At 50.6% G+C, this 14,503-nt stretch overlaps 1 protein-coding gene across 9 annotated transcripts in view; it reads left to right on the forward strand.

Annotated features, from left to right (window-relative positions):
• The window catches only part of LOC140421308 (uncharacterized), an 834,768-nt gene extending 821,772 nt beyond the window's left edge, over nt 1-12,996 (forward strand). For 7 of the 9 annotated variants that reach the window (XM_072505936.1, XM_072505941.1, XM_072505940.1 and 4 more), the window contains one exon: nt 9,538-12,996. In XM_072505936.1, coding sequence (XP_072362037.1) covers nt 9,538-12,781 — 3,244 coding nt within the window. In that variant the 3' untranslated portion in view covers nt 12,782-12,996. The remainder of the gene's footprint in view (nt 1-9,537) is intronic. The other 2 variants (XM_072505943.1, XM_072505944.1) reach the window with 1 other exon arrangement.
• Nucleotides 12,997-14,503: the final 1,507 nt, after the last annotated feature.

Here is a 14,503-nt window from a genome sequence, read left to right on the forward strand (position 1 = left end):
TGGACGTATTAGTGAGAGGCAGCACGGTTTTGTGAAGGGGAGGTCGTGTCTCACTAACTTGATAGAGTTTTTCGAGGAGGTCACTGAGATGATTGATGCAGGTAGGGCAGTAGATGTTGTCTATATGGACTTCAGTAAGGCCTTTGACAAGGTCCCTCATGGTAGACTAGTACAAAAGGTGAAGTCACACGGGATCAGGGGTGAGCTGGCAAGGTGGATACAGAACTGGCTAGGCCATAGAAGGCAGAGAGTAGCAATGGAGGGATGCTTTTCTAATTGGAGGGCTGTGACCAGTGGTGTTCCACAGGGATCAGTGCTGGGACCTTTGCTCTTTGTAGTATATATAAATGATTTGGAGGAAAATGTAACTGGTCTGATTAGTAAGTTTGCAGACGACACAAAGGTTGGTGGAATTGCGGATAGCGATGAGGACTGTCGGAGGATACAGCAGGATTTAGATTGTCTGGAGACTTGGGCGGAGAGATGGCAGATGGAGTTTAATCCGGACAAATGTGAGGTAATGCATTTTGGAAGGTCTAATGCAGGTAGGGAATATACAGTGAATGGTAGAACCCTCAAGAGTATTGAAAGTCAAAGAGATCTAGGAGTACAGGTCCACAGGTCATTGAAAGGGGCAACACAGGTGGAGAAGGTAGTCAAGAAGGCATACGGCATGCTTGCCTTCATTGGCCGGGGCATTGAGTATAAGAATTGGCAAGTCATGTTGCAGCTGTATAGAACCTTAGTTAGGCCACACTTGGAGTATAGTGTTCAATTCTGGTCGCCACACTACCAGAAGGATGTGGAGGCTTTAGAGAGGGTGCAGAAGAGATTTACCAGAATGTTGCCTGGTATGGAGGACATTAGCTGTGAGGAGCAGTTGAATAAACTCAGTTTGTTCTCACTGGAACGAAGGAGGTTGAGGGGCGACCTGATAGAGGTCTACAAAATTATGAGGGGCATAGACAGAGTGGATAGTCAGAGGCTTTTCCCTGGGGTAGAGGGGTCAATTAATGGGGGGCATAGGTTTAAGGTGAGAGGGGCAAGGTTTAGAGTAGATGTACGAGGCAAGTTTTTTACGCAGAGGGTAGTGGGTGCCTGGAACTCGCTACCAGAGGAGGTGGTGGAAGCAGGGACGATAGTGACATTTAAGGGGCATCTTGACAAATACATGAATAGGATGGGAATAGAGGGATACGAACCCAGGAAGTGTAGAAGATTGTAGTTTAGTCGGGCAGCATGGTCGGCACGGGCTTGGAGGGCCAAAGGGCCTGTTCCTGTGCTGTACATTTCTTTGTTCTTGTTCTTTGTTCTTTTGTTCTTTGTATGACCGTCCTATGCTTCTCCCCGGTCTTTACCACCACTACTTGAGCTGTCCAGGGGCTGTTACTGGCTTCAATGACCCCTTCCCTCAGTAGCCTTTGGACCTCTGACCTAATAAAGATCCGGTCCTGGGCACTGTACTGTCTGCTCCTAGTGGTGACGGGTTTGCAATCCGGGGTGAGGTTCGCAAACAGGGAAGGCGGGTCGACCTTAAGGATCGCGAGGCTGCAGAGAGTAAGGGGGGGTATAGGGCCGCCGAATTTGAAGGTTAGACTTTGGAGGTTACACTGGAACTCTAAACCCAGGAGTGTAGCTGCGCAGAGGTGGGGAAGGACGTAGAGACGGAAATTTTTGAACTCCCCTCCCTGGACTGTGAGGTTCGCTACACAAAACTCCTTTATCTCCACTGAGTGTGAACCGGAGGCCAGGGAGAATTTTTGATTAACGGGGTGGATGAGGAGAGAACAGCGCCTTACCGTGTCGGGGTGTATGAAGCTCTCCGTGCTCTCAGAGTCAATTAAGCAGGACGTCTCGTGCCCGTTGATGAATACGGTCGTTGTAGCAGTTGAGAGTGTTTGAGGCCGGGACTGATCCAGGGTCACCGAGACTAATCGCAGCAGTTGAGAGTTCTCTTCGGGCAGTGCGTGGTCAGCCGAGCTGGGGTCCTGGGGGTTCATCCAAGATGGTGGCTCCCATTGGTCGCACATGGCTAGGGGTGCACAAAATGGCGGCGCCCATCCCTCTAACATGGCGTCCGCGGGACAAGATGGCGGCGCCCGGGGTCTGCAGGTGGCCATGGAATAGGAAGATGGCGGCAACCGCTGGCCGCACGGGGACCGTGGAGAGGTTTGTGGTGGCGGTCCGCATTCGCCGCTGGAGACCGCAGCCACTGCACGGGCCTGACATACCCCCACGAAATGGCCCTTTTTGCCGCATCCCTTGCAGGTGGATGCGCGGGCCGTGCAGCGCTGCCGATGGTGCTTGGCCTGCCCACAAAGGTAGCAGCGGGGCCCCCCGGGGTTGCCAGGCTGCCTTGCAGCACAGGCTTGTGGGGGGATGGGGGATGTCTCGGCGTCGGCTGCGGAGGGGTTCCACGCTGCCCAGGGGGCTGCCGCGCGGTCGGGAACGTAAGCGCGGGCGTTCCTGGAGGCCACGTACAGGGAGCCGGCAAGGGCCCGTGCCTCCTGGAGACCCAGAGTGTCTTTCTCCAGCAGTCGCTGCCGAATTTGAGGATAGCCTATCTGCCACGAAAGCGTCCCGGACCAAGAGTTCAGTGTGGTCGCTCGCCGAAACTTGCGGGCAGCTACAGTTTCTCCCCAACACCAGGAGTGCACGGTAGAATTCTTCCAGCGATTCCCCAGGAGTTTGTCGCCTTGTTGCTAGCAGGTGCCGGGCGTAGACCTGGTTTACCGGGCGAATACAATGTCCTTTTAACAGCTCTATTGCTGCATCAAAGTCTTCCGCTTCCTCGATGAGGGTGTAAATCTCCGGGCTCACCCTTGAGTGCAGGACTTGCATTTTCTGCTCTCCGGTGGGTGTGTTTTCGACCGTCTCGAGATACCCTTTAAAGCACGCCAGCCAGTGCTTGAAGATTGCCGCTGAGTTCGCTGCGTGGGGGCTGAGTTGCAGACACTCCGGCTTGATTCGGAGATCCATCCTTTTTATTTAAAAAAAACTAGCTTATTAAATTGATGCTCGATCAATGACCACTAAAGCGAGGTTGTAGTCCAACTGAAGGCTTTAATAAGCTAGATGTTTCCCCCAGCAGCTCAGGTACAAAATGAAGGATACTGGGGCGGCACGGGCTCTTATACCCCGCCTAGCAGGGCGGAGCTACCATACATCCGAACCAATAGAAAACATACAGTTTCCACCAATGGTGCTCCAGCCTATCAGGTACCGTAATACCTCTCATACCACAAATTATAAGCGGGATTCTCCGTCGGCCAATGCCGAAATCGGGAAAGGCAATTGGGCGGATCATCGGTTCTGGCGCCGGAATCATGGCGAACGCCGGGTTCACGCCAAATCTTAATTCTCCGGTGCCTCGACAGCGGCGTCAATGTGTTCCGCTCTGCAGCTACAGTGAACACCATCGGCGGACCATTAGCAGACCCGACCCGGTATTCTCCGGGGTCTCCATGATTCTCCACTCGGGGGAATTCTCGATGGCGAGGTTCATTTGTGCTTTTAAAAATCGACAAACAGGCGCCATGGCTGCTGAGGGAGAGAGAGGAGGTTGGACAAAGAGAGATGCCATCGTGGGCTGCTGGACTGGACACTGGCCGGGCTAGCTGGGGGCAGGGTGACCGGGAGATGGGCACAGGACCGAGATGCGGTGTTCCAGCACATCCCCTGAGGGAGACACCGGCATGGGCCCCATCACCTCCTCCCTCGGGATGTCCAATGGCCCCCAAGCTACTGCATGAGACAGGGGTATGAGCAGAGCCATCCCGAGGCCCCCTAGTCACTTGCCGCTGCCAGTCCTAGAGCCCCGCTCTCGTCTTGACTAGGGTCTCCATGCATGCGGCCAAGGAGCACAGGGCGTGGACCATCTCCATCTGGGACTGCATTACATCACGTTCTGAGTCTGTGTCACATCAGCCAGTGACTGCGCCATCTCTCCCTGGCACTGGGCCACTTCCCTCTGTGTCTGTACCACGTCAGCCAGCACCTGGGCAATGCCGCCAACGCTCTTGGCCGTGGCCCAATGTGACTGGCCTAAGCTCAGCAGCGCCGCTGCAATGTCCAGGTAGCACATGGCTGCCTGTGAGAGGGCAGACTTGTCCTGGGCATCGGCCACTGCCTGCACAGATTGCTCCAGGCTTTGGACCAAGTTGATCCATAGCTGAAATCCACGCCCCCAAGGAATCCACCGCGGACGCCACCTGTGCAGTGGAGGCCTGGGTGGCACACACAGCCAGCACCACCTCCTGATCTTGCATGCAGCTGGGCTCCTCCACCTGCAAGTGCTGGATGCTCGCCGACAACCCCTCATGTAGCCCCTGGCTCTGTGACTGTACCTCCATTATTGATAGAACTGTCCATTCCAGAAGCCTAAAACCTGACTGGACGGCAGCTAGTCCCTGGGGTCGGCCCGCCCTCCGACCGTCCGCCCACTCGGGAGTTCCTACCTCCGCATGATGTATTAGAGCATGTGTGTGGTGTGCACCAGATAGTGTCCCAGGAAGCTCTTCACAATAATGTCCAAACGAGGTGTCTTTAGGATGGTGGAGTGTGTCGGAGACAGCTGTGAAGGGATATCCGTGCCATCCTCACCCGAGCTCCGGGGTGTCCTGGGTCTCGGGTCTATGGCTCGCGTCCCTGTCGGTGTCGCCCTCGTCGCTGGTCATCACCTGGGGCTGTGGCACTGACTGGGGGCAGGCGGACACCAGGGGGCCCCGCCCCATCACCAGGAGGTTCTGAAAGACACAAGACAAGATGTATGATTAGACCGCGGGCCGGAGGGGACTGGGGGTGAAGCGGTGTGTTGGAGTTGGGGGGTGGGGGGAGAGGGGGAAGGGGGAGGTTTGAGAAGGGGGGTAGGGGTGGTGGTGGTAGTGGAGGGGGGTGGTGTGAGTGAGGGGTGGCGTGGGGGTGAGGGTGGGGTGAGGGTGGTATGGGGGTGGTGATGGGGCAGGTTGACACACGTGTCACAGGGAACGGCAACTTAACAGGGTCTCACTTCCTTGCCCAACGCTGCTTCCACCCCGGTGACTGCCCTTTCCTCGGGCCCACCAGCCGCGTCCAGGTCCCCTCCAGTTTTTTCACGCTACCGGCGGTTATGGGCAGCTTTCTCCTGAGGGGACGGCGGGGAACAGAAAACGCACAGTGTGAGACAGTCCGATTCATGCAGCCCAGTGGGTGGGTAGCTGATGGCTTCAGTGGCCTGGGCACCTGACATGGCAGCCGGTATGGGTGTGGCATGTGGTGCAGGGTGGGGGTTTGGTCGCCATCCATTTGGGGGGGCTTACAGGTGTGTGGGACAGGGGTTGGTGCCAGAGAGGGACACAGTGCTGCCTACTCATCCTGGCTGTCCTGGGGAGGTTGTGCAGTTTCTTATGGCCAGTGCGGACAATATTGCCGACGGCGCTTACAACCTCCGCCACCTGCTTCCAGGCATGGTGAATGGCAGCGGCAGGCAGACTCCTTCCCGGGCTGGGGTATAGGGTGGCCTGCCTCACCTCCACGGTGTCTCACAGGGTCTCAAGCTCGGTGTCCGTGAAATGGGATGTCTCTCTCCTCGCTGCCGTCTTGTTGGCTGGAATGGTGTGTAGGGAGTGAAATGTGTCTATGCGATTGCAGCTTGTCAGCCTCCTGAGTGTCAATCGGGAATCTGTCCAATCCCACAACGTTTGTCATTGGAGTGATTGTGTTCCATGTGGTTTCGGTGCTAGCCCCACAACAGTTGTTAAATCGGTTCAGGTTCGCCGTCAGTTTTGCTGCTGTAGAACCCCACGAATCCTGTCCCGGTGTCAACACAGGAACAGAGAATCCTGCCATCTATCATTTGAGGGCCTAAATGAACTAAGAGTCAGGGTGGCTGCAAAGCTAGTTTTTAACTTGTTGAAAGACGTTTTTCTGATGTTGTCTTGAATACCACCCGTGGGGCTTCTGGAGCAGTGAGCCTCGGGGTGCCAACATTGTAGAAGGATTTGAAATAAATCTTCCGTAATAACTCCCATTCCTAAAAATGATTGCAATTCGGACACAGTTTTGGGGGTCGGTACTTCCTTAATTGTTTTATCTTCTCCTCCAGAGGGAGCAGCCCTGGGGCATCTCCTCTAAGCCCTACGTACATCACAGCATCAGCCTGGAACATACAGTTTTCCTTTTTTAGCTTTACTCTAGCCTCCTTAAAACATTTTTAAATCAGTACATCATCTCCATCGACAACTACATTCGGTGGGTCCTGAAGTAAGCATTCCATCTTATGCTGGAAAATCTCTCCAGAGGTAGCTGGGTACACTGGTAGAAGACTTTGTGGAAAATTATTTTCTAGCTGCCTTGTTCAGTTCTAATTGTTAGTACGCATGGCTTGTATAAACTTCAGAGTTAGTTAAAGCTCCTACTAATTTAGCGTAGAAATTTTCAATTCTTGGTTTTGGGTATCAGTCCAATTTTGGTGCCTTATTCATGATTAAAATGAATGATAGATGGAGTTTAATTTGGATAACTGTGAGGTGATGCATTTTGGGAGATCAAATCAGGGCAGGACCTCCTCAGTTAATGGTGGGGAGTTGGGGCGAGTTACAGAACAAAGAGATCTAGGGGTACAGGTTCATAGCTCCTTGAAGGTGGAGTTGCAGGTGGACAGGGTGGTGAAGAAGGCATTCAGCATGCTAGGTTTTATTGGTCAGAATATTGGACACAGGAGTTGGGACGTCTTGTTGAAGTTGTACAAGACATTGGTAAGACCACACATGAAATACTGTGTTCAGTTCTGGTCACCCTATTATAGGAAGGATGTTAATCTAGAAAGAGTGCAGAAGAGATTTACGAGGATGCTACCAGGACTTGATGGTCTGAGTTATAAGGAGAGGCTGGATAGGCTGGGATATTTTTCTCAAGAGGATAGGAGGCTTAGGGGCGATCTTATGGAGGTCTATAAAATAATGAGAGCATAGATAAGATAGATAGTCGACATCTTTTCCCAAAGATAGAGGAGTCTAGAACTCGAGGGGAGAGATACAAAAGAGACCAGAGGGGAAGTTTTTTCACACAGGGTGATGAGTATTTGGAATCGGCTGCCAGAGGCAGTGGTAGAGGTGGGTACAATTTTTTCCTTTAAAAAGCAGTTAGACAGTTACATGGGCAGGGAGGGTATAGAGGGATATGGGCCAAATGCAGACAAGTGGGACTAGCTTAGTGACAGAAACTAGGCGGAATGGACAAGCTGGGCTGAAAGGCCTGTTTCCATGCTATAAACATCTATGACTCTATAATTTATAGTCCTCACATATCCTAATGGTCCTATCTGGTTTAACCACTGGCTCGATGGTAGCCACCCACTCTGAATATTTATAAGCTTGATGATACCTAAATCTTCCAGCCGCTTGTGTTCTGACTCAACCTTCTCCTGTAGGGCATAGGGCACAGGTTGGGCTCCATACCTCTGCACTCTCTTTTGCTCTGAAAATCTTTGATTATTACTTTCTGCACCTTCAGCCTGGCGCCACGACTGCCAGTAGCTTCCCACCAAACTTGGTGGACCTCGCCTGCTTGCACGCTTTGCGCTTCCAACGCAACCCCCCCCCCCTCCCCACTTTCCATTGCCTGGGCAATCTCTCGTGCCTTCCTTAAGGTAATAATCTCTGCCATTGCTAATAATTAATTCTGTATGGCCATGCCGTTTACACCACAGACTAGCCGGTCTCTCAACATGTCATTGAGCGCAAACCCAAATGTTCAGCCATTTGTCTTAGACGCGTCACTAATGCCGTTATCATCTCCCTTGGGGCTCTTTAAATTAACTAGTCCAGTCACAATACTACTACCCCACCGCCTCCCCTGAGTACCTTCACATTTATGCACTGGATCCAAAAACCAATCTGAAAAACCTCCATGAATACTCCTCCAGACCAGGCCTCAGCAACCTTTACACCCTGAAGCCTCCTGCCTTCCCCTCCTACACCCCCACCAAAACCAGGCACCAAAGCCCTCACCATATTAGGCCCTGAGATCTCACATCCACAGCACCTAACCCTGGCTTCTGTCATCTACTACCATGAGGCCTCTGCTCTGCTCCAGAATTACCTCCCCCTCTAATTGACCTATCTAAAATTGCTTCCTGTTCTATTCCCCCACCTCCATACCACCTCCTCCAGTTGCTCACCATCCAACTCCTCCCCAAACACCCACCCTTCCTGTTCATAGAATCATAATCATAGGATCCCTACAGTGCACAAGGAGGCCATTCGGCCCAACGGGGCTGCCCAACCCTCCGAAAGAGCAACCCACCCAGGCCCGCTCCCCCACCCGATCCCCGTAACACCATCTAACCTTTGGACACTAAGGGGCAATTTATTATGGCCAATCCACCTTACCTACACATCTTTGGACTGTGGGAGGAAACCGGAGCACCCGGAGGAAACCCACGCAGGCATGGGGAGAACGTGTAGACTCCGCACAGACAGTGACCCAAGGTGGGAATCGAACCTGGGTCTCTGGTGCTGTGAGGCAGCTGTGCTATCCCCATGCCACCCCAGTTGACACAGGGACAGGGAGCATCGCAAAAATGAGGTTCCAGCAGTCTGTAAATCTTGTCGAGAAAGGTGGGTATACTCCATGGGCTGGATTTAATAGAGTAACATGTTCACACCCTCTCAGCTAAAAAACTGGGAGGTACTCCCACAATCCCGACGGCTGCCTGGCAGCTATTTAACACTACGTGCAGTGTTAAGCAGTTGGAGGGTTGAACGTCCACCCCTCTCTTGGGGGAAGTGCCACCTAAGCCTGTCAGCCAATGGAATGGCGGGTCTGTCATCCCCAAAATATTACCAGGAGCAGCGGCCACTGCTGAGACCACAGGCTGTCCCACCATGTCACCATGGACATCTTACCAGTCACTGTGACTGACAGGTAAGTCAGGAATCTGTCCAACGCAAGGCGGCCAAAGTGGAGGGAAGCCAAGTTTGAGAGGGTGGGGGAAACGGTCAGAGGTGGGCAATGACCTGAGATGTAGGGGGTGTCTGCAAATGTGCCCCGGGGGCCTTCAAATGAGGGTCCATTCACTTATTGTGTGATGTCAACCCAGATGGATAAAGGTCCTGGGTTTCCCAACTGGCAAGGGCCGATCCAACAAGGTGGGACGAGACTATTAAATGGCCAATTATTGGTAGGTTAAGAGCTTCAATAAGCCCAAGAGCAGGTGGCCCACCTGATTGTGCCCCTGACCTTGTTTAATCACAGTGGGGCAGAGATGGGTGGGTATATCGCAGGCATGGCACCCGCTGGATATTACATAGTCCGCCACCTCCAGATCTGTCAATGGTGGGACGTTTATATCGTATAAGAACCACCCCGCTGGCTGTGCGAGCAACTGACAGAAAAATGTGTATCTAAAGAATAGCCTGCATGTGACTTGTGGTCTTACCTTAATTACAAATTATGTTGGACAGCTTCACCTGTTTGTAGTTGAATACATTTCCTAGAGGATTTATTTAGAGATAGTTGTGCTTGTAAACGCATACTGAAAGTCCAAATTTGTTTCAGATCTCCAACAATCACCATTATAGAAAGCGGGTCTCCAGATGGAACAAGGAAATATACTGTTTGTCCCACAAGGAAGCAAAGTGCAACTATTTGCCACAGTAAAAAATTAATGCCATCACGACTACGTCAAATGCGGCAAAAACATCAGAAAGACACATGCTCCGATATTTCAAGTAGAAGTAGCTGCAGGACCACTGAAACAATTACTCTTCCACCACCTAGGATAATATCTACATGTCCACAACCTCTTCCCTCATATGTCTCTCGTGCATATTCCCCTCGCCCACTATCCCCTTATCCAGTATGCCCTTGCTCACGATCGTCTCAGTTACCAGCCAAACCACGAGAACTGATTCCTTCACCACACCAAGAGTATTCGTGCAAACTGACGACTAAACCAGAGATAAGAGAGACAATATTGCCCCCTCATCAAGATCCACGTGTTCGCTCAGCCCCAAGAGTGGTGTCATCATATGATGTAGGTTCGCCAATTTCAGAAAGGGATATTCACCAAGCTTCACGCCTTCTATCAACACCAAGAATATCACCTTATGATGTGGGATCAGCCATTTCACAAAGGGACACATTGTCCGATCATCAAGCTTCCCGCCTTTTACCAACCTCAAGGATATCATCGTATGATGTAGGAACGCCAATTTTAGAAAGTGGAACATTAACAGATCATCAAGCTTCCCGCCTTCTACCAACCTCAAGGATATCATCGTTTGATGTAGGAACGCCAATTTTAGAAAGTGGAACATTAACAGATCATCAAGCTTCCCGCCTTCTACCAACCTCAAGGATATCATCGTATGATGTAGGAACGCCAATTTTCGAAAGTGGAACATTAACAGATCATCAAGCTTCACACCTTCTGTCAACGCCAAGACGATCGCCATATGATGTAGGATCGCCAATTTCAGAAAGGGATATTCACCAAGCTTCACGCCTTCTGTCAACACCAAGAATATCATCTTATGATGTGGGATCAGCCATTTCACAAAGGGACACATTGTCCGATCATCAAGCTTCCCGCCTTCTACCAACCTCAAGGATGATATCATCATATGATGTAGGAACGCCAATTTCAGAAAGGGATGTAACACTTTCAGATCATGAAGCTTCACGAATTCTTTCAACCTCCCAAATGGCATCTACGTATGATGTTGCACCATCCATTTCAGCGAGGACCATACACCCAGGCTCTGTTTCTGATAAAGGTCTTGTCAGGAGCATTCATCGAGACACAGTTCCAGCGCAATTATTATCCCAATCAGCTCCCTTTCTTCCCACTCGCTCACTAATAACTGCCTACCCAAGCCAACTTGATAGACGAAATGTCACATATCAAGATGATAGTTCTCATTATCCTTTATCAATTCTGAGGACAAATGCAAAATCGATGAGTTCAATGCCTGAGCCTGATGAGTCTCAAAAATCTGCTGATTCACTGAAATTTGATAGTCTGGACAGGAGCAGCAGGTCAGCTTATATTTCCGATGTTGGTGATATGGTCAGTGTTGAATCATATGTTGACCCAACATCATCTATTTCCAGGCCAATAGTAAGTTCACAGCATGTTGTTCCTGAAACCCTTTTATCATCATTCACTCCGCAATCTAGACGCGTGACATCCTTATCACCAGAACCCATATCTGTCTCATTTGCTCACCCACCACGCTACGTAACTCCTCCAACACAAAGACCCAGATCACAATCAGTTAATATACCAGTGGCACCTTCAGAATCCTTTCATGCAGATCGGTATGGATTCCAAGGTAACGTATCATCAGGAGATTTGGGCTCCAGGTCGCACTATATTCCCAAAGGCAGTGACATGGGAATTCACGTCCCAGAGATTGACCAATCTTCAGTGCACTCATTAATTCATCTTCCACAGGGCGTTAGCCAGTCACGACTTCTGTCACAACCTCAAATCCGGTCACCCGCCTTATCACATCAGCAGCTTTCAAACTTAGCTTCGCCAAGTCTTCACAAAGAATCCACCTTGGCTTACATGCCTTCTAGTCAACAGATACCTGCAGGTGAAAGGGGCTATAGAAGTGTCACACAAGCACCACAATGCAAATTCCGTCCTCAACGACGAACTGCTTCATCTCCAGCGTTACCTGGTCGTTCATTTGTACAACAGCAAGTGCCTTCTCTGTCCTATGGAGGTTTATCACCACGATCTATTCAGGACCTATCCAAAGAGGATTCTATACTGATGAGGAAGGACACACCCTATCCCCTGGCTGGTGTCTCACAATCGCCATCATTACACGGCTGGATTTCCACTGATAGCCCCTCAGTGGGAGAGGTGCGTCGGAGCAACATTCCGAGCCGGGCTGACTTTGCAAATATTTCACCGGACAATCTTCAGTCAAGAGTGTATTCCTTTGATCCATCAATGACGTCTTCCTCTCTTTATTCGCCAAGCAGACACCTATCATTTTTCCCTTCTTACCAGAGTGTAGCACCTGGATCCCCCCACGAATCGTTCTCTATACCATCCGAGGCCGAATATCTAGGATCACAGGATACATTACGAAGCAGAAGCCCATTACCTAAAGTGCCTCCACCACCTTTCTCGCCATCTCATCAGTCCATACAGCAATCACTTTCTTTTCCATCTTACCAGCCGCTATCTCCTTTATCTCTATCATTCCTCCGTAAACCATCAACACAAAGAATATCTACATTTCCTCCTGGTAGTCTCAGTCCCAGGCCCAAGGATTCATTCCACACCAGTAATTTTGAGGACAGCGCCTTTCTGAAGATGTCACCTATTTCGCAGTCATTCATTCACAGAAATTACTCCTACCCATCCAAAAGCCCTGCTTCTCCGTCATTCGTTTTCAGTCCAAACGAACTTTCTTTTGCTGATGATGACGTGTTCACACTTCCAGATGGTTCTCAACATCGAGCATCAACGCCCAGAGACTCAAGAACACTGTCAGTTAACATAGACCCTGATCTATTTCACAATGCCATTGCTTCACCAAGCAGCGTTAGTTCTGGATCTACAGCGGGAACCCACCAGAGGAGTATTGAAGGCAGTTTCCTAACTTCCTCAGACAGTGCGTACCACGGACCACCTTCAGCGAAAGACAAACAATTTGGCCCATCCAGTGACTATTCCATCAATGAAATTGGCAGTGACATCAGCTCGCCATATAGTTCACACTACTACACAGCTAAAAGTTTCTTTAATGATTCCAGCGATCACACAAACAGTGATTGAAAACTGACTCTTCCTAAAAAAAACAGGAAGAGAAATTTTACTTGAAATTATGATTTTAAAATATATAATGTAATAAATAATTCAGTACATAGTGCAACATTATTAGTTAGCAGCAGATCACTGAACAATGATTTGGTGCACATCTGTTAGATGACTAGAACACATCAATCAGTGATTGGACAAAATGTCACAAATAAAGGCATATAATCCTATAATCATGAGTACTTTTCTCTGATCCTTTAGTTTTGTTGATTATTTGGTCATGGTAATTTATTAGCATAATCAATTCCAGACAGGTTTTATTCAGCAAACTGGTCATTTGAACTGAATATATGATCAGTACGACATATCTGTACAACCTGATAGGGGCGTGATTTAACGGTAAAGATTCCAAGTGTGGTAGCGAGCGGGAACTGTCGTGAGCTTCCCGAAGCTCAACCTGGCGAGGCTGTCACTGGTATTAAACGTTAAGTGGTCCACTTAACGAGACCCCATGGGCTTCACGCCGCAAATTATGGTCCCGCCAGCTGAGTTGCCGGGGCCGCACCCACCAGCTCCCCACCCACAAGGGGGAGCAGCACATAAACCCCCCGTTCTGCCTCCTCCCATCCGACAGCCATGCACCTGGCACTACCCAGCACCGTACTATGTCCTGGCCTGCCCAAGTCCAGCAGTGCTTTCCACGTCTGCCGCCCACTTCTCACCCCCCCCCCCCCTCCCACAATGATCAATTATGCGTGCGGCTCATGATATCATCTGTTCAAAAGACCAGAGGTGCCTGTACAGCTTGAGCCGTCACTGGCCTCTGCCTTTGGGTCCCATCCTGACCTGATGGGCAACCATGTCCTCTGGGTGTGGGGCGAGGCCCTGCACATGGGTCACCACCTTAAGCCTCTGTCGATGCTACTGCCGCTGCCTTCTCCGGCGTCTCACCGCCTGGCCTGCCAAACAGCAACTGCGGGCAGCCTTCACGGGGTCCAAGATAGCATCCATCCCGTGTAATATCGGGAAAGAATTGGAGAAGGGGTGACACAGGCGGCCAGCGGCATATTCCACCCCAGGACCCTCCATTCCCCCATGGCTCCCCATGTGTCCCCCACATCCCCTAGCATCTGACACGCCCTGCACCATAGAAAGCATCCTATCTGGCTGCATCACAGCCTGGTATGGCAACTGCTCGGCCCAGGACCGCAAGAAACTTCAGAGAGTCGTGAACACCGCCCAGTCCATCACACAAACCCGCCTCCCATCCATTGACTCCATCTACACCTCCCGCTGCCTGGGGAAAGCGGGCAGCATAATCAAAGACCCCTCCCACCCGGCTTACTCACTCTTCCAACTTCTTCCACCGAGCAGGAGATTCAAAGGTCTGAGAACACGCACAAACAGACTCAAAAACAGCTTCTTCCCCACTGTTACCAGACTCCTAAATGACCCTCTTATGGACTGACCTCATTAACACTACACCCTGTATGCTTTACCCGATGCCGGTATTATGTTGTTACATTGTGTACTTTGTGTTGCCCTATTATATATTTTCATTTATTTCCTTTTCTTTTCATGTACTTAATGATCTGTTGAGCTGCTCGCAGAAAAATACTTTACACTGTACCTTGGTACACATGACAATAAACAAAATCCAAATCCAAATCCACACACATCCCGAGCCATAGCAGGTGCCCCTGGTCACCGGACCCCACACCCTGTAGCCCAGACACCTGC

Source organism: Scyliorhinus torazame, chromosome 5 (genome assembly GCF_047496885.1).
Source record: "Scyliorhinus torazame isolate Kashiwa2021f chromosome 5, sScyTor2.1, whole genome shotgun sequence".
NCBI classification, from domain to species: domain Eukaryota; kingdom Metazoa; phylum Chordata; class Chondrichthyes; order Carcharhiniformes; family Scyliorhinidae; genus Scyliorhinus; species Scyliorhinus torazame.